General features: G+C 39.4%; 2 protein-coding genes across 3 annotated transcripts; both read left to right on the plus strand.

Annotated features, from left to right (window-relative positions):
- Positions 1-1999: 1999 nt before the first annotated feature.
- On the plus strand, positions 2000-10639 carry LOC146464199 (flavin reductase (NADPH)-like). Its single transcript, XM_085130129.1, has 4 exons — positions 2000-2149; positions 2356-2535; positions 8157-8359; positions 10013-10639. Exons 1-4 carry the CDS (start codon positions 2004-2006, stop codon positions 10162-10164), a joined length of 681 nt encoding a protein of 226 aa, XP_084986255.1. The 5' UTR covers positions 2000-2003; the 3' UTR covers positions 10165-10639.
- Positions 10640-11195: 556 nt separating this feature from the next.
- Positions 11196-27117, plus strand: LOC146464200 (flavin reductase (NADPH)-like). Of its 2 annotated transcripts, none has more exons than XM_085130125.1 (4): positions 11196-11517; positions 17396-17566; positions 18611-18813; positions 19802-27117. In XM_085130125.1, exons 1-4 carry the CDS (start codon positions 11312-11314, stop codon positions 19990-19992), a joined length of 771 nt encoding a protein of 256 aa, XP_084986251.1. In that variant the 5' UTR covers positions 11196-11311; the 3' UTR covers positions 19993-27117. The 2 variants fall into 2 exon arrangements, with proteins under 2 accessions (XP_084986251.1, XP_084986253.1); XM_085130127.1 differs by having other exon boundaries at positions 23074-27117.
- Positions 27118-27194: the final 77 nt, after the last annotated feature.

A 27194-nucleotide genomic window follows, 5' to 3' on the forward strand; every position in this document is an offset into this window, starting at 1 on the left:
AGGTATCAATCCATAAAATTTACCACAAAGCTACGACAAACAACCCGTCATTTTTACATTCGTCGATTTAATAGAAACTGGAAAACTCCAAAACGTTTTTTTCCTTTTTAGCTATTTTAACTTACCTTTTTTGCTATCAGATCTGATAATAGTCTTTGTTTTAAATTAATCAGAAAAAGTAACGCAGAGATATTTCGATGTTTCGATGACATCCTGTCCTGTTTTATTTTCTCTTCTCTTATTTTCTTCTGCGATTCGTCTGAAGCAATTTTCCAATTTTGTTTTTTATCCAGTACTCTAGTGCTTTACAATTTTAACCAGCCGAAATGGCTGATGGAAGAGCGCTAAAACCTATTAAGCTAAAAACTAAATTTTTACAAGTCTGTGAATCAGCCTATCAGCAGTGGGATGAGATCCAGAAAATCATAGCTAAATGAGAACTGAATCAGATGAATCGAGCCAGAGATACGCACAAAAAATGAGTAATTTTTCCGAAACGTTATCATCTTTTATATTCTCCTAATGAAGACTCAGCTGTGTTCTCTCTTCTTCCAGACTCTTCTATCGTCTGCTGCAGGATCCTGCCTCTTAGTCCGGTGTCGTTAAGCTCCTTTTCCACTGCCCTTCTCCATGTCTACCGCGTACGGCTTCCTTTCCTCTTTCCTTTTGGTACTCAGGTGAAGGCAATGCGTGAGTGTGAGTGGTAGAACATTCTAGGACGTGACCTAACCATGTCCATCTTCTCCTGGCCACTTGCTCTCTTATTGTCTCCCTACCTATTCTTCTCCTTATCTCAGTCCTTGTTTGTAACCAGTAGGCTCTTCCATAAAAAGGTCTCCAGTTTCATCTCATCAGCCTCAATCGTTCGAGCTGCACATTTCAAAACCGTACGATAACACCGAGATGACATTAGACTTGAAAATGTTGACCTTGGGCTTGGTGATAAACTGGCTGTTCTTTCAGACATTTCCCAGCTTGTTTCGGAGAGTATGCTTGGCGTCGTGGAAGAAGGACGTGCATTTTAAGCTCTGCGGAAAATTCGACTCCCCTGTTCTAAATTTCTCTGATAAACGTTCTCTGGGCTAACGGAAGTTGCTGTTTACGTTGCTACAGTTATTATGGCAGCCAACGCAAAGAAGAATAATCGCGGGATCCCTCTCTTGTGTCACGCAACCAGAGTTTTCATGTTATTTCATGGCCCTATAAAAAATATTAATGATTCATATCAAGGGAGGATCAAGGGATCCTCTCTTGTTCATATAAAAACTTCAAAAAGCGCTCTTTGGTGGCTTCCATATCGAATGGAAAGTCAAACACAAGAACTATTTTCAGTCTTATCTGTAGCCTATTGCTTTTAGCCGTAGCTCTGCATAAGAAGACGTCTTGAGGCAAGTCTAACTAATTAGCGACTTTTTTGTGCAAATCAAACTCACGCGGCCCGCGATATGTTACATAAGATTTTCGCTTTTGTAGCGACCGTTCCCAGGGCCCTTCTTTGCTTGGGCAGGGACTAAAATCGGGCAAGAAAAAGAAAGGCTCTGCTAGTAGGGTGAAATTTTACGTGCATGAAATAAAATAGAATCCGCCGTGTTTGGTTTCTTGGCGATGTTGTTTTACTTCGGGGCTGGATCCACGGTCACCGCGATTATTCAACGTAAACAGCAACTTCCGTTAGCCCAGAGAGGATCCCTTGATTCTCCCTTGATATGAATCATTAATATTTTTTATAGGGCCATGAAATAACATGACAACTCTAGTTGCGTGACAGCCACAACCGTGTGATGCAATGTAAATTATCGGGTTTTTGGTTCGTTCTGGCTATCTCCTGTTGTTTTTCTAGTGGTTCCCCCTTTTGGGTTTGTTTCTTGTTATCCAACATTCCCAAGATGTTGGAGTTTTTCGGTGGAACAACTAAAACCCGAGAAGTGTCACACTGTTGTTGTGTGACATCTCATGTATTGTCGACCCAGTTCGCACTCAAATATTTTCGGCACCAACATGGTATGGCGTCGAACTCTTCTGTAAAAAAGCTCAAGCTAGTTGTATTTGGAGCCACAGGGCGAACGGGAAAAGAGGTAGTGAAGCAAGCGTTAAAGAAAGGACATCATGTCACAGCTGTAGTGAGAACGCCGGAGAAACTGAACTTTCAGTGAGTTGATCATGACTAAGCAAAATCTATCTACAGTATAAAACACTGGGGCGAAGGTCGAACTGAGACTTACGACCTTCTTCCCACAGGATTTTAGAGATAGATTTGCTTACGTTCATTCGCAGAACTAACCGTTTGGGTCTCCTTAGCTTGGCCTTTTAACTTCATAAAGCCGAAAATTAATTCCTGTATTTATATTCTATCAGACATGAGAATTTAGAGACTGTGAAAGGGGATGCTAGTGATGTGGAGAGCTTTATTGCTGCACTTGAAGGCAAAGATGCTGTGCTGTCAAGTTTAGGAGACCATGCATTGCATGCAAACATTTTTAACCCAACAACCTTGTACACAGAATCCATGCATGCTATTACGGAAGGAATGAGAAGGTTTGTCATCCTGTTAGTAAAATGTAAAGATTTATTTACCATCTGGGGCACTTATCTTACTTAGAGACCCGGGGGGGGGGGTACTCCGGATTTCAAGTGACGGGGATGATCGAATGGGGGCAAAAATCAAAACCCAAAAAAATCCTTAGGGTTTCCAACAAAACCCACAGGTATCCCAAGCTGTATGAGCGTTAAATAAAGACCTTTGTTTTGACCTTTGTAATTTGAGTGTCACGATGATCTGAGTGTTACGCAATGGCGTAAATTATAAGGGTTTGTATGGGAATTTACGAACGTGTTTTGGAATCGAAAATAAATGGCATGAATTGAAAAAAAAAATGGCTTACCTTGTCTCCTCGGTATCTTGCCAGTGTTTTTGTGCCGTATTTTGGCCATTTCAGCGCGATTTAGTGGGTTTTAGGTTTGCTGATTTCCTCTCGATTGGTGAATGTAACACAATGGAGACAATCCGCTCTTGGCAGGGCCCGGAGGGAGAGTGTTATTGTTGTGGTCGAGAATTGGCCGCTGTCCCACCGGGTGGGCAAGTGATTTGAACCTGGAGGCCTGGCTGCTAAGGCGATCGTGCACGGAACATACGAATCAAGCATGTTTCGAAGGTCTGTGATGGAAAAGCGTCTTGAGTTTTGCCGGGTGAAATTCCCGTTCCGCGGACGTTTTCGTCCGATGAAGGAAGCGAGTGGTTAGAGGAGCTATGGTGCGAGCTCTATGTGGAATTTCGAGACGATTGGAGCTTTTGGGGCGAATTAACGGCTGTTATTATTCGGAGATCTGCCGAGCCTCTCGCTGCAGTAACCTACCTTGGGGAGATTATGCACTAGTCAATTGAAACCCCCACCCCCCCGGACCCGGGACAGGTAGGGGGATTTGACAAAGGCCCTGATCAAATCATACCAAAACCTCCAGCCCCTGGGGAAAATCTTGAGATCAAATTCCCCTCCCCCTGGGAACAAATTGGCAAGGGGTTAAAAAAAAGCCCAAACCAAACAAAACAAGACAAAAGAAACCGTTCACACTGGATCAATCAGGAGCAAAATATTATTTACAGTCAATCCAGGTCACGCGTAAACAGTAATTCCAAGAATGAAATGAACATTCGAATTTCTCTTTGTAATGTCCGACGTGTGAATGAAATGTTGGACATCTCTCTGGAAATCGTTCCGAAAAAGACGCATTAACTGAAAAAAAGATTCAAAATACTTGGGAAACAATTGTTATTCTTGAAATATTCAATTTTGCAATGTAAAGAAAAATTCATAGCTTTATACTGTCAATAAGCTGGGGAAATTTATACGGGAACTCTGAAATCTCGTTGACGATTTTGAAAACTGACATGTAAATTTCAAAACTCCGTTCAAATTTCAAAAATATCGTTCACGCGTGACCTGGGTTGACTGTAATAAGGCAATAGCTTTCTTTTAATACATCTTAACAAAACTTGTTGTGGATTATTAAATTTTGCAAGAATGTGAATTTCACATTACAACAGAGCATTTCTGAACAGTGGTAGCTTTGAAAATGTTAAAGAGCACAGTCAGCGTAAAGCCGCTTTCGACTTGGTGCATCCACAAGTCCCATGCATTTTAAATGGAACCACTCTATAGGGCAGCCAGGATTAGCGCGTCTTTAAGCCTTTTTTATAATTTAGCTCTCACGGGCCGGTATATCTTTGACTGACCGCCCTCTCAGTGTAACATATGAGGGGAAGGTCTTTGTAGATTTCTTTGAGCCATATCCATGGCTGTTGCTTTATTAAATGCCAGGCTTTCATGAGGATTTGTTTTAAGTTTAAGTTCTCGGGACAACCTCTTTCCTGTAGGCGTGATTTAGGATTTTGAATTTACTCTTCAAATATTTTTTTAGAAGAGTTTGTTCTGAGAAGTCTCATTGCTTCGCCTTTGATGAAGCCTTTTTTGATCCCTGGTGGGTGGCACGAAGAGAAGTGCGTATATTGAAATGTTTCAGTACGTTTGAAGTGCATACGCACATCAAGAACTGAATTGCTTCTGAATCTTTCACCTTTATAAATGTTTGTATCCAGTAATGTTTCTATATTTCTGAAATTTCAGCCGTAAATTTAATTGTGGGGTGGTGTTTGTTTGCTTGCTCAATGAACTGCATTATCTCCTCTCCTTAAAGTCCAGAGGGAAAACATGTCGTCTATATATCGTTTCCAAGTGAGCGGTTTTAAAATCTCCGTTTTTAAAATCTCTGCAAAGGCGACTGCCATTTTTGTACCCATGGCTGCACCATGGGTTTGTGGGCAGAGTTTTTTGCATAGAGCTGGAATGAATTTTCTTCTTTCTTTTGAATTGTCTTTAAACCAAATTTTGCGAAGCATTTCGCCAATAATCAGCCAATATGGATGGCGCGAAAATGACAACGTGCAGTCGATTCACTTCGCCAAGAACTTCAGTACCTGAGTCAAGCACAGTCAAATCTCCCTGATTCCCCGAGGTGGGGACACTGTAAAGAAGCAAAACACATGTTATCTACCACCCCCAGGGGACAGATCTCTGATCAAAAGTGCTTATATGCCCCTATTATCCCCCTATCTGTCCCGGGTCCGGGGGGGTGGGGGTTTCAATTGACTAGTGCATTATATATAGAGAGGAAATCAGCAAACCTAAAACCCACTAAATCGCGCTGAAATGGCCAAAATACGGCACAAAAACACTGGCAAGATACCGAGGAGACAAGGTAAGCCATTTTTTTTTTCAATTCATGCCATTTATTTTCGATTCCAAAACACGTTCGTAAATTCCCATACAAACCCTTATAATTTACGCCATTGCGTAACACTCAGATCATCGTGACACTCAAATTACAAAGGTTAAAACAAAGGTCTTTATTTAACGCTCATACAGCTTGGGATACCTGTGCAAAACCCAAAAAATCCCTGGACCAAAAATTAACCCCCAAAAAATTCCATGCCCAATTTCCGAGCCTTAAAATATTTTTCAGAAAGCATTAAATGATATAACACAACAAATAAAAACATTAGAAATTGAATGTTTGTGTTTTTTTATTCATCATACCATCTGAAGTTATCTTTTCTGCATCTGGTAGTCATTCTAACAACACTCAAGACACCCATGAACATCTTCTGTTTCAACAATAACATTATGCAGAATGACAACGCGGCTGGGATACGCGGGCACTGCCACAAAATATCTTCAGATTGTTTTTAATACCCGAAAAAAATCCCTACTTAAAAAATACTTGCCAAATTTTCCTACCCCAAAAAAAAAATCCCGGAAATGAAAATTTCAAACCCAAAAAAATCCTTTGATCATCCCAGTCACTTGATATCCAGTTCCCCCCTCCCCCTCGGGCTTAGAGATCCACAGACGCTTACTTTTCCTTTTGTCATAAACATTAGAAAGTAAAAAAAAAAAAAAAGAAGTAATAATAATAACAAAAAGAAAAAAAACTAATGACTAAAACTATAAGGAATAGTGACAATATTATTTCAGAGCAACTATTTTAGTCCATAGCTGCAATGTCACTACTATAAGAATGCTTAAAAGTAGGCCTATGAGGTTGTTGTGCCTCTCCACAAAGGCTTTCTTATTGAGTTAGGTGGAACGTTTTGGAGAGGGAGCACTTACTGACAGTCACTTAAGCAAAGTTTAGAAATCAGGGCTTCTGATAGGGTGCGGAAAAAATTTGGAAATTATGCGGCACTTTTAAGTCTCATTATGCGGCAAGAAAGGTCTATTATGTGGCAAATTATGCGATTTCATTTAAACTAATTTAACCTTGTTTTATTAGGTCTAAGAGGAGCACAATCCATTTTTTGCTGTTCAAGAAGCAATTACAGCACGGAGAAATGAAGAAACAGCTGAAATAAATCATTTGTTAACTCATTTCAAATTATTGAAAATCAGATATTGTTAATTTGGTCAAGTCAGCGTTTGTTGCTCCCCACACGCATTTTTTTCCGCGTACCGCTTGTGTGACCTAGCTTCAATGTGCTTGACAACCACAAACTTTCAAAGATGATCAACCACTATGTTGCACGAAGAGCGAAACATCTAGGAAGATTAAAGGAGACACTGCTCGCAGGGTAAACAACAGATAATCGTCAACATGAAACGTTCCTTCGGGTACTTTCTTGCCCTGTCTTTTGCCGAAATATTTACAGGAAGGTGCGATCTTTTGTTTCTCCTGCGAAGAAGCGCTCGGCATTTTAACAACAAACTTATCCATAATGAGGATGTTTGTTTCAATCAAAACAAAATAACTACATATTGCAAGCGACTATCAAGCAGTTTTCACGCCAATACCTACATCGCAAGTTTGAAGGGATCAAATGACATCTTAAAAATATATCAATGATTGTGATTGGTGTATTTACATAAAAGGATTGTTTATTCTGGGCCAATGATCACTTGTTTAATATTGAAAACCAGCACCAGGTCCCCAGCATGTAAAATGAAGCATAGAACGCCTGTTTGTTCGCTTAATCAACAAACGAACGCTTTCAGGTGATTTTGACACCTTTTGAAAGAAAAAACTCCTTGAGATAACGCTTAAATTATCACAGAACTTAACATAAAGCGAGATTTTTGCTCTTTTTTTAGAAAATTGTGCCATTTTGTACAAATTCTGTGATTTTTCATGAATTATGCGATTTGTTGCGATTTTAGGTCAATTATGCGAAATCGCAACATCGCATAATATCAGAAGCCCTGAGAAATGGAGGTGCTTCTTGGATGGAGGGCACTAAATCGAATGTAAGCCATGCTTAGCAAATTGTGTTTTTCCAGAAAATATCCATACCCATCCCATGGAAGGTAGTTGGTCCTGATGCATGACCCCCACCCCTTAGGAAATTTCAATTTAGGTTCATACTTTCCTTTCAAAACTTCGGCTTTTGAGACCCTCTTCCCCTTTAGAACCCCCCCCCCCCCCCCTCACCCCATTCCGCCCCTGCCTCCATAACTTTGCAAGTATAAAAGCTATGGCAATGAGACTTGGAGGAAAAGTAGTATGTCCAAATATGTTCCTTTGAGATCTGCAATGAGAAGTGATGAGGGCATATGACTTAATAATCACATCATGATTGTTGAATGGCAGCCATCTTGGATCTGCTATGTTGGATTTCTGTATTTTTCTGACTGCTTCTGACAACTTCATTTCACTGAAATTGAATGAAAAGTAATCCGAACCAATAAAGAAATACTAATATGGCCTAAAAACATAAAAAATACAGGAAGAAAAGTAATATTTCTTCATTGTTAAAAGGGATTTTTCATTTTCTGAAAAATGGCCAATCTCATACTCAGGCTCTTTGGATTGCGGTTGGTTGCCAGGAGAGACTGATGTTTTTGATTGGCTGCCCTTAACAGCTTGTATTGTTTAACTGCAGAAATCCTGCAGTGATAAAATTCCAGTTCCCCAGAGTCTCTCCTGGTGACCAACTGGTGGCCAAAGAGCCTAAGGACTCTGAATACAAGATTGAAAAATGGCCTGTCGAAATTTGGTTGCCATGGAAACTTCAAAGTCAATGAACAGCAACTGACCACATTTTGCAGGCATTAGGGTTTAGGGTTTAGGGTTAAGGATGCTACTCATCATTTTTAATTTTATGTATATAGGCACAAAATCACACGACTGGTGACCATTACATCATGGTGGACACAGCCGGGACCAAACAATCCCTGGATTGTGGAGTGGATTTTAAAGCCATTCTTTTTCAATGGATTAATCAAGAACATGGCAGCCATGGAGAAGATGCTGGAGGCCAGTGATCCCCAGGAGGTGAATTACACAATTGTCAGACCATTTTGGCTGCTTGAGGGTATGTACTAAGTATTCTAGACTCTTAACATGTTTATAGCCAGCATACTTTCATGGACAGCGTAAACCAAGAATCACAAAGTAACATAATTTAAAACTGGGTCTTGCGTGCATAAATATATCTTATTGGATGTTTTGATGTGTAGTCTTGCTGTATGTGTTTGCAAGTTAATGTATTGTATTTTGCCCTACCCTCATCAAAATACAATTATGTGTAAAATATACAATTTTATTATCCAACTTACATTAATAGGGAGCAAAGAAAACTTCTAGAAAAACTGAAACAAGATGAGTGTACACATGTTGGAAAACCATTGTTTTTACGCATGAATAATAATCATCAGCAAACCAGTTTTATTTTTTCAGTACAAATAACTGACTAATTATACAAATATCAGTTTTACACCATATTTGTATTTGTTTCATGCATTATTTGAACAATAATAAGTTGAGTTGGTTAATAAAAGAATAAAAGATCATAACTGACAGCTGCGCTCGCCCCTTCTACTCCAACCTTGATTGTGACCTTCTAAAACTAGTAACTTAATCATGCTGTTCCAGAAATAACCATACATTAGCATCCCAAGGGGAGTCTTGAAAGCCAAGATTTTCTAAGTCCCCCTGTTGCCCCTCTCCCCTTCCTAGTATATTGTGCAAAAATAATGTAACATACATGTAGCGGAAGTACACTTAGCTACCTCAAGCTACACTTCAAAAACTCATTAATAATTCATAATCCCATTGACTTATCAAATGGTCGATAATACATCACGTGCAGTGACTTTATATTAATAAACCTCCTTCTTATTAGTATGCGGTGTTTTATCAGCTGATAAAACACTCATTAGTATATGGTGTTTTTCTCATATGCTAATCTCCATTGTTCACAGAAGCATAACTGTTATGTAATGTTTAAAACACGAGCAGCAGTGTTTTATCGGGATTTAAAATCACAAGGCGCAGCCGAGTGGTTTTTTAAAAACCCGATAAAACACTCCTGCTCATTTTTTAGACATTTAACGTAATTAACAGACACTGTACTCAAATAAGTGGAAACAATTTAAATTATCCAGTTAAATTGATAATAATTGGTTAAAAATCCCTAGCAGGAGGCAGACTAGGTGGGTTTTACCTGTGTGGTGAAAGAATTGAACTTAGGGTTACAGAGAAACAACTCCAGACAGCAGCTAGAGCATGAATGGAACCAGTGATCTCTGGATTTCAAGCCTTATACCCTAATCACTCAGCATAGCTTCCTGGCCTTTGATAAAGCAAACTTAATTTATATGTTGTAAAGCCATCAAAGTACATATCATTAACATTTTCATTTCAGACTGAGATGAAGAGAGATAAAGTAAAAAAAACTGATGCGAATTTTCTTTTATGAAATAGAGCTGCTGATGATGATGATAGTGATTCCACCCCTCCCCACCCCCACTGAGGAGTTATACTTCGAGCTGGACATGAATTGACCTTTATCACGCGGTGGCCATGTTGAGTCTCGGGAGAATAGAATGCTTTGTTTTTGCACGGCAAGCCTCCCACTGAAATCACGTCTGGCCGAGGCTTGCCGTGCAAAAACAAAGCTTTTTGTTCCCCCGAGACTCAACATGGCTGCTGAGTGATAAGACTATTAATGTGACTTGTTTTTCAGGTGAACCTTATGGAGAGTATAAGGTGGAAGAAGGCCAATGTAACACTGGTACAACAAACAAGATAACATGTGCAGATGTTGCCGAGTTTATGCTGAAGACTTTAGAGAGTGACGAATATGATAGGAAAGGATTTGCTATTACTCGCTTGTGAAGATGTTCTATAAAATGTATAATACTTATGTCTCTTCAGACTTGGCACCCATCCTAGGCTACGTTGCCTAAGAGCACCCTTGACTTTTAACTCTGCAGTTTAACTGGTGCTTACATATTTATTTCCTCTATCGTCCATTTTTGTTCGGCATTTTTGGTCGTCAGAAGTAAATTATCAAAAATTTGAAATAACAGTGACATTCAATTGCAGCTGTCTGAAGAATGAGCTTCTTGTCCCCCATAGAGGAATAAGACCAATAAAATTACGGTTGGATAAATGAAATTTATTCAAGCCTTCCTCCCTCCCCTATGAAAAAAAAAAAGTGTTCCCAGTTTTAAATACTTTTTAAGCAAATATGGTACAAAATACTATATATTATATATTGGGGAGACTGTAGTGTAACGTTTGTCTCCATGGGCAATTTAAAAATGTAACCATTCAATGTTATGATAATAAAAGAAACATTGCAAATTTTATGCTCAGTAATGAAATGTGAAAGGTTTCAGACCTCTCAAATCAGTCTAGCATATCATACCTTATATAACCTAAATGTTCCATTTAAACAAACAGGCCAAACGTTAAGCGTCCAAAACTTTTCGATGTATATTTTAAAAAAAATTAACTGATCTGCTAGCCTCCCTCACAGATGCCCTTTTGGCTTGCCACGCAATCTTTCCTCATTCTCTTTGGGGAGGAAGATTGTGTGACGAACCAAACAACAACGAAAGCCTTATGAAAACGTGACTCCACAAAGCATAGAAATATCAGTATAGGTGGTTTTCATTGCCGCCATGTTGGTGGACAAAACAGAAGAAAATTTGTTCACACAAATGCATCTTTTGTCTTTTTATCCAGCGGTCTTGGCTTGTCAGCTGGACAAGGGAATGGGTGATAAAACATCAACCTGAAAAAATGACAGAAAATTGCACTCCGTTAATAAACGCCGGGCCCCGATAAAACGCCGGCCTCGTAAAAACGCGGGGTTTAGCTGGTTAAGTTTGAAATAAAATGGTACTATCTATTGTCTCGGCCTCATTGTGTAATCGGTGATCATGTTCCGCAGATAATCCAGTCAATTAAATCTTGCTCATGTCAACTTTGGACACTAGTAACACAATTGACGTCAGAGCTGATATTATATGCATGTATGATACTCGAAATATCGCCTTCTATCCCAGGCCTGACGCATCAATGCAAATTCAAAATGGCGGATGAAAGAGGGAGTTTGAAGCCATTGAAGCTGGTAGTTTTTGGAGGAACAGGACTAACAGGAAAGGAGATAGTGAAACAAGCACTTGAAAGAGGCCACCATGTTACAGCTGTTGTAAGAACACCCGCGAAAGTCGAAACACGGTAAGGTTGTAGGGTAACGAGTTTATTGAACCAAATGTTTGGTTCGATATTCAATTCTGTTCCAAAATCGAATGGAGTCTGCGCAAAATTTCCAGTAATAATTAAGTTTAAATGGGCCAGAGATTGCAGCGCGAAAAATGTAGTACTTAAACCTATTATGTGACGACCTGTGTGCGTCTTTAGTTGCCATTTTGGATATATAGGCAGAACGTTTTCACTTTCAACCTAAATGCCACTGCCTTGATTAACATTTTTAACACTAAGTTATCTCAAAATGTCTCCCATATATGAGCTATATAAGTATGTGCGGCTGTGAAGGGTATGGTTTTCAGCGAGTTTACTCTCGAAAAGGGTATGGAAATCGGAGAGTTTTGGGGGAATCAAGATTGTATGAGACAACATTGATTCAGTGAATGGAAGGATCTTGGGGTGCACATCTGGCATTCCCTGCAGATTTTTTTGCAGGGGTGGATGACATCACAAACGAGAGAGAGCCTGCGATCAAGATCATCAAACACACTCCTTAATCTTTGATTATTACTAAGTTCTTTAGCTGCATTTTTATGCCAAGAAAGCAGTGAGCTTTTGTTATGTCTTAATTTTGAAATTGCTAGTTAATAAGGCTGTACAGCAGCTATTCCTCCCTGAATCCTACTTTTTCACTGCTATTTGGCTTGCGTGGCAGGCATAATTGAGAGGAGATGGCAGAGCAAGGAAAGGAATTTTCTTCCCTTCTCCCTCTCCAACTACAGGGTATGCCTACAATTGCTCATTCTGGAGTTCAGTTGGGGACTGGGGATGAGATTTAAAATTTTCATTTAATCAGAAATTGGAATCCATCACAAGGAAGATCACATTAAAATTGGTCAGTTTTACCGAGTTTGAGGTTCTGAAGTTAGACTGCAACTTAGCAGAAAAAGCTTTTAAAAATGGGAAAACTTAGAGACTTTGTATGGAATTTTGGGGGACAACATCTCAGAATTAGACACATTTGTATGGAATTTGGGAGACCTTTGACAGGTCAGAGCCTGATTACTACGCAGTCTTATCTTTCTGGTGATAGGTTTCATTTCTTTGTATGGCGCAATTTGGAGAATGTGTAAACTATGGCCCAGTCCCTTTATGAACTTCAGAGCAGGCAATGCAGGCTTCCAAGAGAGCCCATAGACCTTTGTCACTCGGTGGCCATATTGAGTCTCAGGAGAATAAAAAGCTTCGTTTCCGCACGGCAAGCCTTGCCCAGACGCAAATTCAGTGCAATAGTCAGGGAGCATATGTAATCCCGTGGGATTTTCTTGAAGATAACAAGCCACCTATCTAGACGTGTCAAGGGGACCCTTAAGAACACAGAAAATGTTGTCGGCAATTTTGCGACTTGCACCGCCAGCTGCTACGGTGGTTTTAAAATAGGCCCCGTATGGCCCTGCATGGAAACGAGGCTGAGACTTAAATTGCTCCTAACTATCGATAATTGCAACCAAATGTGACCAAACTTGCTGAGATTTATTATGACGTAATATCTAACATGTCAATAGTCAGAATAATAGTTAACAAGGTCACGTGACCATGTCGACATGGAAGCGAGGCTCTTACATAAGATTGCCTATAATTATCGCTTATTTGAACCAATTGTCACCAAACCTGGTCAGATTGGTTATGAAATGGTATCTGACATGTTGATAAACATTATAATAATACATATAGTCACGTGACTTTTTTAACATGGAAGCGAGGCTCGAACAGAAAAATGTTTATATCCGGCATCATAATATGTACATTATTTCAAAAATTACTGTCACTGTTCCACAATGATGCCTGCTTTGATACCTGCTTTGAATTCTGATATAATAATCGAAATTAACCTTATTGCTGGTCAGCGGTCTTTTTCATCAGCTTCTCACACTGTCGTGATCTTTTATGGCGAATTTATATGTTTCTGCTTCTCTAGACCCCGAAAAGACAAATCTAGAATTTGATTTGTGCATTATTTGCCAGAAAAGAGAGAAGGAAAGTCTTGTTTGCAAACCTTCAATTGATTCCTACGGAAAAGTTTAGATTTTGTCAAAGAATGGGCTAGTGATGGCAATAAACAGTAGTACTCGGAGGCTTGGGTTAAGCTGCAGGATATTTCAGTGAAAGATCTTGAGGAAAAGGGTTCTTCATGGCATCGATCCTGCTACAAGGGTGTTGCCCACACAGGGATGATCAAGAGAGCGAAGGAGAAGTATGGAGGAGAGTTATCTGGCCCAAACGAATTTAGGCGTAAGTCTCGATCGGGAGCTGATAGTATTACTCCAGGGCGTTCTCAGCTGACTCGGTCGCAAACATCACCTTTAAACAAAGCTGCTTGCTTTTTTTGTGATGGTCAAGCAGGTTATAGGGAGATGCTATTTAATGTTAGGACACTATCTGGCGGAGAATCACTACGTAAAGCCATCACTTTGTCAGGTAACGAGAAGCTCGCTGTTAAGCTAAATACCGCCATTGCCTCCAATGATGCGCATTCAATCGACATCAAGTACCACAAAAACTGTTGGTTGAACAGCGTGACCAATATTTTGCGTAAGCGCGCTCCCGCTTCTGGGGTCCCTGTTAGAATGGCCAGTGAGATAGTAGCCAAGATAGAATTCTTAACTTTAACTGAGATAATTTTAAGTGATGGGAAGATTGTACCGATTTCTCAGTTACAAGCTGCATACAAAGAAATTCTTAACGTAAACAACATCGCCAATAAAACCATGAATCGAAAGGCATTGAAGCAACTACTCCAAAATGGAATTGTCGACATCGAGTTTCACAGGCCAAAGTGAGTTAACGAATCGGAAAGGGTTAGCGCGAAGAAAGGAAGAGATAGAGCGTGCCAAAAAATGACGATCAGGATGATATTAAAGATGACGAGATGAAGACGTTATTTCATGCCGCTGCACTGATTAGAAAGTCTATCCGAAAGTGTAAGAAGTGGGTATTTACCGGCGCCCTTGATAACATCACTGACAAAAACGTACCCATGGAACTCTTCAGCTTGTTTAGGTGGGTAATACAGGGCCCATTTGACTTGCTTTCGTCAGAGAAAAAGTCCAGTGAGGTACACAAGCGTGCAATGAGCCTTACTCAAAGTACCGTGGCCATGTGTCTATCAGATCCCCAAGTGAAGTGCAAGAAGTCAGACACTACTAGGATGACAACTGAGATGCCTCAACAACTGGCTATATGACTTGTTGTCCATCAAGCTGTGCGCAGCAAAGAGTTAATCAGCTTACTCCACTGGTTTGGGATGTCAGTGGATTACAACTTAGTGCTAAGTGTAGAATCCCAGATCGAATCAAATGTCCTTCAACGAATGGAGCAGAATGATAGTGTCTATCTCCCTCCAGACATCGTAAAGGGACTGATAACGTCGACTTCGCCGAAGATAATCCTGATGGCAAGCGTACGCTCCATGGCACTGCAATTGTGATTTACCAACGCGCCGATGCCCAAGACCAGGTGGTTCATGTTAATGTCGACCCAGCTTCACAAGGCCGTTCAGTGAAAGATCTGCCAGATTCCATTACCAGCCTTGTGGAATGCCCTGCCCCGCCATTGAAGCCCAAATGTCCTGTTAATGCCAAGTTCAGTCTTGCCGTGAAAGAACTTCCAATCCAGATAAGAATGGGAGATGCTGTGTGGCTTCTTGGGAGAAATGTGACAAGAATTCAAGCAGACAACTCCCAAGCTATTGAGGCAATTGAGCAGCTAGATACTCAACCGAAGAAGATCACCAGCATCCCAGTCTGGTCTGCCTATAACTCGCTGGTCATTGACCCGTGTTACCCACCACACGATTGGGAACACCTCCTTTAGTTGCTGCGCCAGCCCACGAGTGGTCCACGCTTTTCACTGTGCTCATGCAAGCACAAGACATTAGCGTCAAAGTGGTTGGCCCAACAAGGAACACATTGAACTCGCTGGATTTAGGGCTATACCAGCCTGCAAAGATACTTCAAATGACACGTCGTGATCTGAAGCACCTCATTCTTCGACCTGGAGAGCTCCACATTGTGATGCATGGCTACTTTCATTCACGCTGATCAAGACAGCATCACTGCACTTGCAGACCTGGGAACCGCTGTTCAGCCGAATGAAAGTACCTATGCTGGGATCGAAAAGCTAGTTTGCAAGCTGTACTAGCCAAATACACACATCACCAAGGTAAAGGAACTGAAATGGCTCCTGTATCGCAAGAAGCAAGCTGAATCGGAGAGACTGCCGCCCATCTTAGCATCACTGAAGGAAGCTATCAAGAGAGCACATCACCAGCGTATGGTATGGAACAACGACATCGTGTCAAATCCAGAACTGCCATCGCCATGGAATTACGGATGGAAATTGGAAACAGGTACATATTAATGTAGTATATCTTTATCTGGAATTATCCACCCATGGCCAAGAATAATTCGCAAAAACTTAATGTATACGGCATGTATATGCTTTCATTGACAGATGAATGGTTTCCAATAAGAACACCATTAAAGCCAGCGCCAGATGCCGTGATCCATCTAGTCAAGTGTGGTTGTTCAAGGGAGAGGTGGATAGATAGATAGATAGTTTATTAATCAAAAACCTTGCAGCCACAGGCTGAATTACGTTTGATTTACAATAAAATATATAATACAATAAAATACAAGGCTAAAAAAAAAAGCCAGTTAACGAACCGATGCCAATGTCACAAGGCCGGACTCTCATGCACTGATCTCTGTAGTTGTATTGACAATGAAGACGAGCCCTGCAATAATGCCATTGAGGAGGAAGAGGAGATGGGCAGTGGGCAGCGACTCCAGTGACGACGAGGAGGAAGTGGATGTTGATGATAACGATAAAGAGTAGATGACACGTAAAAATCAAAGCTTCGGTCATCTTTTTATACCGTTTAAGTTAAAAAGAACAAATATAGAAATTTCTGAAATGAGTATTTGCAGAAAGTCTTAGGTATTTATTTAACAGCCTTGTTTTCATGCCATTAAGGAGGTGCCGTTGGGGAACAAGTGATAGCAATGTTTGAAAGAATGTACATATAATTATGCCGGATATAATCATTTTGAGTAGCTGATGAAAAAGACCGCTGACCAGCAATAAGGTTAATTTCGATTATTATATCAGAATTCAAAGCAGGTATCAAAGCAGGCATCATTGGGGAACAGTGACAGTAATTTTTGAAATAATGTACATATTATGATGCCGGATATAAACATTTTTCTGCTCGAGCCTCGCTTCCATGATAAAAAGGTCACGTGACTATATGTATTACTTTAATGTTTATCAACATGTCAGATACCATTTCATAACCAATCTGACCAGGTTTGGTGACAATTAGTTCAAATAAGCGATAATTATAGGCAATCTAATGTAAGAGCCTCACTTCCATGTCAACATGGTCACGTGACCTTGTTAACTATCATTATGACTATTGACATGTTAGATATTACGTCATAATAAATCTCAGCAAGTTTGGTCACATTTGGTTGCAATTATCGATAATTATGAGCAATTTAAGTCTCAGCCTCGTTTCCATGCTGGGCCTATTTTAAAACCACCGTAGCAGTTGCCGGTGCAAGTTGCAGAATTGCCGACAACATTTTCTGTGTTCCTAAGGGTCCCCTTGACACTTTTAGGTAGGTGGCTTGTTATCTTCAAGAAAATCCCACGGGACTTCAAATCGGGACATATGCTCCCTGACTACAAGGCTTGCCATGCAAAAACAAATCTTTTTATTCTCGTGAGACTCAACATGGCCACCGAGTGACAAAGATCTATTCTCTTGCCAGGTCTTTCTCAAGGTTGAAGTGTGTTAATAAAAATGTAATCAGAATATTGTTGTCATCTATTTTGTTTTCTCCAGGCATCCTAACCTAGAGTTAGTTAAGGGGGATGCTTGTGATGTGGAGAGTTTTGTTTCTGCACTGGAGGGCAAGGATGCTGTGGTGTCTGGCTTGGGAGTTGTTGCAAGTATCTTCAATCCTACGACTTTCTACTCAGAATCTATGCATGCTATATTGGAAGGAATGAAAAGGTACATTAAAGTTATTCTGGAACTTCTATCTTAAAGTGCCATTAAAAATTTATTGGAATGTTCCTTTAGCATTAGACTGGGGGAGGGGAAAGCGCATAATCTGACTGCATGAAATTTGGGTGCTTACAGTCATCATAATATACAAAGAACAGCAACCAATCTGTGACGTTTTTAGTGCCATGACAAACATATGTTGACATTGCATAATTTCAGTTGCATAGAGAAGGTAATTGTGCCCAGTGTTATTGTTTTAGTGTTCTTTAGGTGATTTTTTACACATTTTAGTCAAGAAAAATCACAAAATTTAAGACAACAGATCAAAGATACTCTGATGCAAGAGAGTTTTTGTTATTGAGCGACAAGTGACAAAGGCACAAGTACCCATCTTGGAAGTTTCTGTAAACCATTGACAGCTGTTATCTTCAGTCTTGATATTTTAGAGAGTGGACTTCTGGAGCCAGGGTAGATCAAATAACCCATGATTCTTGATTCTTGCATTGTATGCCCCACTGTCTTTGAATACTGAACTGTGCATGCTTGTAGCTTACAATAAACAATTGTGCAAGTGTCTGTGTGTGTTTTTTTTTTCTTTTTTTTTTTTGCTTGGTGGATGTAATAACCCCCAAAAAATTGTTTGCTATAGATTTACTGAATTTGTATCATTTAACGATTTACATGCTAAAGTCATTACTTTTGCTTCTAGTGGAATTTTTTTTACTACGACCAAATCAATCAATCAATCAATCAATCAATCAATCAATCAATCAATCAATCAATCAATCAATCAATCAATCAATCAATCACTCAATCACTCAATCAATCAATCAATCAATCAATCAATCAATCACTCAATCAATCAATCAATCAATCAATCACTCAATCAATCAATCAATCAATCAATCAATCAATCAATCGATCAATCAATCAATCAATCAATCAATCAATCAGTCATCGAAACAAATTAATCAGTCATCCAATCAATCAATCAATCAATCAATCAATCAATCAATCAATCAATCAATCAATCAATCAATCAATCAACAGGTGCGGCATAAAAAGACTGGTGGTGATGACTGCATGGTGCACCCAGCCAGGGCCAAATAACAAGTGGCTAGTGGATTGGATTATCAACCCTCTTTTTCTTAATGGCATGATAAAAGACATGGCGACCAGTGAGCGGTTACTGGAGGCAACTGATCCTGAAGTTGTGGATTATACCATTGTTAGACCATGTGGTTTGATGAATGGTAAGTTAGTGCTATCGATAACAAACTAACCTAAATTTAAGTACATAAAGACTTCCAGCAATGTCGGACTCACCCGACGTATAGGCTACCTACTAGGGGGTTGTTCGCACACTGTGGTGAAGTTTTCACAGCGAAGACGTGTCGAGCGAGTTACAGGCGGAGCTGCGAGTAGAACGGGGAAATTTCACAAGTGAGTTATTTTTATCTGTTCGTATTCGCAACTACGCTGCGAACACGTTTTTGCCTTCACTCGCGGAGAAGAGAATACAGCCAGCCGTATAGACTACTTATCCTACAAAGCTGGTTTGCTAATTTGAAGCAAATCTAAACAGCTTCCATAAGTCACTGTTACATGTATAGAAGTGTACATTGTAGTCTGTCAGGGTGGTCACGCAACACTTCTTCCCAGAAGCGTTGTGTGACTACCCTAATAAAAGCTGCGGAAGAGACTGTTAGACCTCCAATAATTAGTGACCACGACCAACCAAGAAAATGGCCGTTTTTATACTAGAGGACGCATTATCCGTCTGGACGAACTATTTTCAGTTGTGCGTCGTTCAAGACGAAGATAGTTCGTCCAGACGCATAATACGTCTTATGCCCGACTTTACATTAGAGCTGCATAACCAGACGAACAACGAATGTTTACCCAAGTTCGTCCATACGAATAATGCGTTCTCTAGTATAGAAACGGCTAATAACCGAAGAAAGCGCATTGTTAACTGTCCTTTCGTGATGAGATTAAATCTTGATCTAAGTTATCCTTATGCGTTCTTCCTGACGCAAGGACGAGAACCAACAACCAACTCAACCCACATATAACGCCGACTCCGGGAATCGAACCCGGGCCACATTGGTGGAAGGCGAGTGCTTTCACCACTGTGCCATCCCTGCTCCCCCTATCCCTGTTCCCTGCCATCCCTCACTGCTTCATGTACAAAAGAGGCGTGGGCGATACAGGCTAACACAGGACAAACCCTCTCCTTAGGGGATCGAACAAGGAATTACAAAGTCGAAGAAGGACAGTGTAATACTGGGACCGTCAAGTATTTCATCACACGGGCTGATGTTGCGGAATTCATGCTCAACACTTTGAAAAGTAACAACTACAGCAGAAAAGGTTTTGCCGTGGCAGGATTGCCATGGCAACAGGAGGCATCTAGTACGGTTGCCGATTAGCAAGGAAAGAACTATATATAATCCTGTAGTTCAAAAGTAGCTGTAACCCTAAAAATTAACGACCTGTCGAAGGCAGCTAGAAACTGAGACAGTTTCAAGAAAATCCTAAAGATAGCGGCTCTTCGAAAGTATCGGCCAAGCCTCTCAACCAAGCCTCGAGTCTGTAGGGAATAACATACCTGCTGTTATGTGGCAACATACGTGATAAAAGTGCCATTTATGTACCATATATACAACCGAGCGTGATGTCAAAAGTTTGTTTACAGTGGAAATGCACTTAGCTACCAAGCTGGTTTACAGGCACTGCACTCGAAAATAACGGGAATCAAATTTAAACATAGCAGGTTAAAACTGACAGTAGGCAAACAAGCTAGCTATTTACAAGCGTGGCCGAGCCGGCGCCCTTACAACTGGGCCACGCCGCCAACACAACAATCTTGCGTTGAAAGTCTTTAACGTCTAACACAGCGCGGGGAAGATTTTAAACCATATTTGCCCTGGGTGGGCACAAACTGCCCTGTGAACATTCATAATAAATTTAAATATTAAAGCAAACGCCACCAAACTTTATGACTTTTCCTAACATTAAATATCCGGCAGCAATTTGCTGTATTAAATAGTTCATTGCTTATGTTACTTGATATTTCCATGGCAACAAGATTTTGACAGCCACGTTTTTCCAAACTTGTACCATTATATTATCAGTAATTTAAAGTTTATCCTTGGCACGTTAAAATTTTTCACTGTTTTAGCGTTTCCTTTTCGCTTTGATTACTTTTAAGTCAATTTGCGCATTTTCTGTGGTTCTAGAGAAGATTTTCGACAGCCATGATCATCATATTTTTTTAGCATTTCTAGGTCTTTCACGGGACGGCCTCTCCTTCTCACTTGCGATCGCACGCTAATTAACAATTAGATTATGAGCACGAGATTTCTATCGCGTGATGCGCCCGAATCAGCTATCACGCATAGAAATCGAGAGCGAATAATCTAATTGTTTTAGTATAAATCTACCAGTCGTTCAAAACTAAAAAAAGTAAATTATCTATATCCTCATCGCAGACACTTCGAAAACGCGAGAAAGCGACCGCCATTTTGTTGAAAGGCGCTACTCACTATCTATCACAGAATAGATAGCGAGTAGCGTGGCCAATCAGAGAATGGCATTCGTGATAGAACACTAGTAGATTTATAGTAATACGCGTGAGAAAGAAAAAAATGTGCGGATTTAGCCTTGCCCAGGACTTGACCATGAACAATTGAAAAGTTTTTAAAAAAATTGATTATTATTGTTATTATATTAAGTGGATTGTGGAGTCTACTGGCTAAAGGCTAAATGGACACCATCGGATTAGGAAGGATTATATTCAACGCGGGATCGTTAAAATGACAGGGGCACCCAACGACAGTTTTCTCTCAAATCCTTTGAAACGCTATTTTAGGCTGTCTGGAGTGTCTTTAAAACTCTGTTGATTCATTTTAGGCTGCGCTATAATATTTTTATCTGTTTGGTCATTCTAGGGGAGCATAAGTCATTTCGAAATTACTAGAGCATTTTTGTATATTTCCCGAAAACCTGAGGTCTTATTTCCTTTCCGAAAATCTCAACTGACCTTTTTTCGGTAGTCGAAACGACATTTTTATCAATCCGAAAACACTAGGCCTTAAATTTTCTCGAAGGCTCGAGGTGAAAATTCCCTTTAGAAAATTGTACGGGATTAAGGGCCTTCGGAACAGATAATTTACCGAAACGATCCGTTGGGTGCCCCTAAAATGAGCACTGGTTTAAAGATTGTTTACAGATTGCCCAAAGAAATTACAGCAGGACAGAGTCAACGTTTTTAATTTCACCATCATAAAGCGAATGCCAAGTACATATCTTTAAGCATGAAATGTTTGTGTTTGTGTCATCGCTCTTTGCGACTTAAAAAGATAGTTATTTTTGGAGTCATTTGGTTGGTGTGATTGTACGTACATGTAGCTTTAAGGAAATGGTTTCTTTGAGCCTAGGTACATGAATATATATAGATTTCTCAAAATTAAAGGTACTGGTTTCTTGAAGCTTAGTTACAGGAAAGCATAGCTAGATTTCTCAAAATTTTTTGGTTGTCTGCCGTCTTTGTTTGTTTTTATACCGTGTTGTTGTGTCAACTCTACGGTAAATAGATTGTTGTTTAAAATTTGTTGCTCACATGATGCATAAAATTTCAGTTGCAGAGTCGAGTGTAATTTGAATTGAAGTCGCCCGGCTTTTAGCTAATAACAAACAATGGAATAGCGCAATCAACCAGTTCTAACCCGAAACTTCATTTATTTGGTTCGAGCACTTCACACAAGAGTGGTATTTGTATTTCTCGAGGGTGGCACTTTGTGATAGAGTCAATACACTTGTGAACTTGTAGCCCTCGACTGCAGAAAAGCACAGCTAACTCAAAATTACTTTTAGCAGTTCATCGACCCGCAAAACGGCTTTAAAAGCGCATTAGGCTTTGTAGGTATTAGATTTTCAAGTCAGGGTGCGGCTGGTCTGGGAACCAGATTATCCCGCTTACTGTCAATGGTTGCCAATGTCGGCAAAAGGTTAGCATTGTATTTGGGAGGTAATTTCCATAAACGGCACATTCAAAGAGCCTCTGCATTTCTGTCGGTAGTACAAATTAAAGGAAGCGCTTGAAGGTCGATTTAGAGTTCCAAATTCCGATTGCACTCGTTCTTTGTAAAGAATAGGAAACAATTAACACAGATGGACAGGGGTGCCCAACGAGAACGTTAAAAAAAACAAAATACTTCAAGTGTTGTTTCTGTTTTCTAAGATCGTTTTTGGGCCTCTGACGACCTCGTAAAAACTTCATTCGTCCCTCATAACGACTTAATTTATCTCTTCGAAAATAAAAGAACTTAAGTTAAGTTTTCCATTTTACTAAAGTTTTAGGCGACGAAAGAAAGGCCAGTTTCATTTTTTTTTTTTCAAAATTCAATCTGAATTTCTGAGACGATTTACGACTTCCAATTTATCTGTCAGCTGATGCTTGCCGGTCACGTAATTACGCATAATCTCTTTTAGTTATGTATGTTTTGTAGTTGGCCATTCGAGGCCCTGTTGCTGGTCATCCCAACTATGAACTACGCAGTCCGTCTCAAGAGCTGTATGCAAGTGTCAATACACTGAGATCAACCAACCAATCAGTGAAACGAAGATGTTTTTTTTCTGTACGTAGCACAGATGTAGTCTTTGTTTAGCCAGTAGCATAGTTTTTTGTTATGTAGCTGTAGAACTTAAAAAAAAGAAAGGATTCCTGCAAGAAAAATATGGTATTAAACAAGTTGGAACAATAATACAATAAATGCCCTTCTCAAACTCATTAATAATTCATCAAGAGAAAACAAAGAAAATCACTACCGTGACCGTGGTTCGGATATGTGATCCTAATTACCATAAAATATTGCCAACTTAGCCTTGAATTTCTCCAAGAATTATTGATCATTTGAGAAGCCATATCAAACACTCGAAAGTGTGTTTCATCAGATATCCAAACACCTCGAAGTCGTTTAAAAAAACTCGGCTGCGCCTCGTTTTACTTCTCAGTGTTTGGATATCTGATGAAACACGCTTTCTCGTGTTTGATATATTACATGAAGAAGAAGCCACACTGAAACCAGTGCTTCTTTTGCCCTGAAACATACCTTAACTTCCCTCAAGGGTGCAAACAGGAAAGAGATCGATGAACAAAATAGACGGGCCATTTTCACGATGGCGCCATTTAGGCAACCGTGTATTTCTATTAAGTGATGGAGGATAGGTTAGTTTCAAGAGCAGTTGAAATAGTTGAATTTGAACTTGAAAAAATGTGCTAGCATTTTTTCCTGCGGTTTGTCATACGTTAAAAGCCTTTCATTGTCTCAAAGGCAGCGAACGCGTTTTATTTTTGTGATGAAAAACATGATATTCAAATATTTCCGTCCAGTACTGGAATTTTCAAGAGCTCAACCATGCATGAATGTTATGGTTTTTTCTCCCATCTTCACGTCGGCGTCAATAAAAAAAAAAATGATGATTGAACAGGCCAATCAGCGTAAATGTTTGCCCAATTAAGGTTCATGGCGGAATGGAGTGGTATTACGTTTTCCATTTACTCGAAAAAGCTTAATTTGCATTTAAGGTAAATAAAAAAAATAACCAATTACAAGTAGACTTATTTTGAAATGAATTAAAACCGAACTGCTAAGATAAAATCTCCAGCAAAAATCAAGCTGTCATGAATTGTTGGATACCGTGAAAGATGTCATGGAAACGCCATACTGACGTCACAGTGACTAAGAGAATTATTTTAGTGCGCAAGGTCACTGGTAGTTCTTAGTTCGCACTCGTGCTCACTCGTACTTACTCGTGGTCATTCGTGGACTCGTTAAAAAAGTTCGAGCTCGCTCCGCAATGTTGACCGAGTACGGAGGGAGTTATTCGAATGTCATCTTGGATAAAAAGTAGCGTGCACTCCTCCGACATCTCATCCATTTTGTACGGAACTGTTTTTAAAAATGGCCACACGGCACTTTCCGGATATTAATTGCGGTGTGACTTGAATAAGCACAGGAAATTGCACAAAATGGAAATCCGGATTACTCTGCGGGAAGATACATTCCATTGGGTTATTTGCGTGTTTATGAATGTTGAGAATTGACGTTAGAGTGTATAAAGGGAAAACAAGGCATAATTGGTGTACTAAATAAAGAATTCACAACAACAGAGCGAACGCAGTAAATTGGCTTGTAATAATCAGCTTAATTAAGTGCACGAAACTTGTTGTCGAATTTTGCGGTTGTGTTCAGCTTACGATTAAAACCACAGCGTTCAATTATTTTAATGGTAGATATTCATTTATTGATTTAAATAGAGAACTTAGAACTTTTAAGTGATTAACTGTGTTTAAGACATTTTTGTACTTAAACAAAATGTCAAAACATCACTTATTGGTTTAAAAAATCGTATTTAAGTAACGGAACTGATTAAATACTTAAAATGGAGAATGAAACACCGTTATCGAAGCAATTATTTTAAGAAAAGGCTTAGATATACAAGTTCTCTGCTCTGCGTCCTGCGTTCCAATAATAGTTTGAGCCAAATCCGATACAATTGAATCCAACTAAATGAATATGGAGCCATTACACATTTAAATAGAAAATTTAAATCTTGAAATACGTTCTGTTCATTTGTTCATGCCGTTTGCTGTAAAACTTCTTAGAATATCTTCTTGTGGGGAGCAGATGTCAAATTATTTTCGCGTTTGAAAAGAAAACAAAAATTCACAATGTCTCGTCACTTCGGCGTGACTTTATGAATATCAAAGGAGGGAAGTATGTGTGGCAGTTTCCGTGGAGAGGGCGGGATAGGTCACGCCAATGTTTAACAAAAACAGAGATTAGCTCTCTTTCTTTTAAAATAAATTCCGTTTCTTTTGCTTTTGTTTGTAAGAGACAAAAATAAGCACCTATTAGGCACATATCGGCATGTTTGGTTAATTTACGAATGCCAAGTTAATCGTGCAAATCACGATCGAATACCTTACATGTTTCATAGGCTATTTTTTTTTACGGGAAGTTGCCAGATTTTCCGTTTGGGTTTAATTATGGTTTGAAACGTCCCTGGGTTTGAGCCAGATTAAGGAAACAACTTCGGATTGTTCAGAACGTCCTAGGGGTATATTTTAATCAGATTGCAAGAAGTCGATTTTAGAGTATCCTTGTTGATAAATTTGCATTTAAACACCGAGATTAGAATGGTAAACCCTCTTAACTCTTAACAACTTTAAATGGTGATCCAAAACCTTGGCTTCTTCTTTATTTAAACCGTTGTTAATTGAGGAATGTCATTTTTTGTCAATGATACTAAGCTTAAGAAAAAAGAGCTTTATTGCCCATGACCATGCACTTTTTGATGTTTTCCTTTTAACAACTTGTATCTATCAGAGCTAATCTTGCACCTCGTTAGCCATCAAAAATCAAGGAATGTACGTTAGCTCAGTACTGTTATAATCCTGCCTTGGTAGTTAAAACCATATCAGTAGATATCTTTAACGCTAATCTGAATCAAGATTGTCGAATAAAGCCTTCGCTCGAGATCAAACGCTGTCGGATTAATTGATTTCATTCGCCATTTCTGATTGATCTACTTTCGAGAAGTTCAAATGGCCCGGGGTTTTTATTTTATTTTATTTTATTTTATTCTTATTTTTATATCAGGGCGGTCGTACTGAGTAATAACTGCCCTGAAAAATAGTGGCGGAGAGCTTTGATTTGAATGATCTCTGAACAACAGACACGAAGTTAGCACCATCTTAATAATTGGACAGTGTAATAAATCGTGGGATCCTGGTATGATAAACCGATCACTGACTGTAGGATTTCCGAATCCAAGGCACAACAGTATATTAAACAGCACTAGAGAAGGGTACTGCTAAGTACCCTACAATTAAATGGACACTGATATACTCTAGGATTTTATTCGCAGACTCAAAAGCTAGAATCACCTTGCACAGCACAATAAACACAACCACAGGAAGTAGACTTCCTATCTGTATACGGCCGCAGTAATCAACAAGTGATAAGTTGAGATTAAAACTTCAAATGCCATTTTCTGTTTTTCCGAAATCGTTTTTAGCACCTTAACAAGGACTGTTTGTTTATGCAAGTTTACGGAGTTCGATCTGTTTGGAATATTTCGCTGAACATTTGTTAAGCAGCAGAAAATTTTAGGGAACACATTCACATTCCCCTGACGAGTTCCTGTTTGCTTTCCTTAAATCCGTTACACAAATTTTAAAATAGTTGTTTTAGCTCCAAAAATAGAGTTGGACTTTAGGTTCAAGATAATCCGTCTTTTGGAGGTTATCCTTACTTAGTTGTATTTAATTCTACATTGGGGTTAAAAAAAACGCCAAGCCTCAAATGGATCTATGTTTACTCTTTGTGATGTTCACTTACATGTAAATTATATAATCATGATATTAACTGCATTCGTGGGGTATCTTTCACTCCTTGAAAATCACTTTGTAGCTGGCCTTAGCGTTTGTAATCTAAACGACATGTTTTCCCCCACCTTCGAAATTAAAAGTCATTAAATTTGTCTTGCCTTGAAAGTTTGCGGTGACATTTCACAAAATAAAATGAACTCTAATTTTGCCCAAGAATGCAAGCCGGATTTCTGA

This window comes from Pavona decussata, unplaced genomic scaffold, assembly GCF_977016875.1.
Source record: "Pavona decussata unplaced genomic scaffold, jaPavDecu1.1 SCAFFOLD_168, whole genome shotgun sequence".
Taxonomy (NCBI): domain Eukaryota; kingdom Metazoa; phylum Cnidaria; class Anthozoa; order Scleractinia; family Agariciidae; genus Pavona; species Pavona decussata.

What these genes read in the sequence shown, in the direction of transcription:
- LOC146464200 (XM_085130125.1), top strand. Translation starts at nt 11,312, where the DNA reads ATGATACTCGAAATATCGCCTTCTATCCCAGGCCTGACGCATCAATGC. An exon ending in ATATTGGAAGGAATGAAAAG is followed by an intron (nt 17,567 to 18,610) that starts GTACATTAAAGT and finishes ATCAATCAACAG; the next exon opens with GTGCGGCATAAAAAGACTGG. An exon ending in ACCATGTGGTTTGATGAATG is followed by an intron (nt 18,814 to 19,801) that starts GTAAGTTAGTGC and finishes CCCTCTCCTTAG; the next exon opens with GGGATCGAACAAGGAATTAC.
- LOC146464199 (XM_085130129.1), top strand. Translation starts at nt 2,004, where the DNA reads ATGGCGTCGAACTCTTCTGTAAAAAAGCTCAAGCTAGTTGTATTTGGA. An exon ending in ATTACGGAAGGAATGAGAAG is followed by an intron (nt 2,536 to 8,156) that starts GTTTGTCATCCT and finishes TTATGTATATAG; the next exon opens with GCACAAAATCACACGACTGG. An exon ending in ACCATTTTGGCTGCTTGAGG is followed by an intron (nt 8,360 to 10,012) that starts GTATGTACTAAG and finishes CTTGTTTTTCAG; the next exon opens with GTGAACCTTATGGAGAGTAT.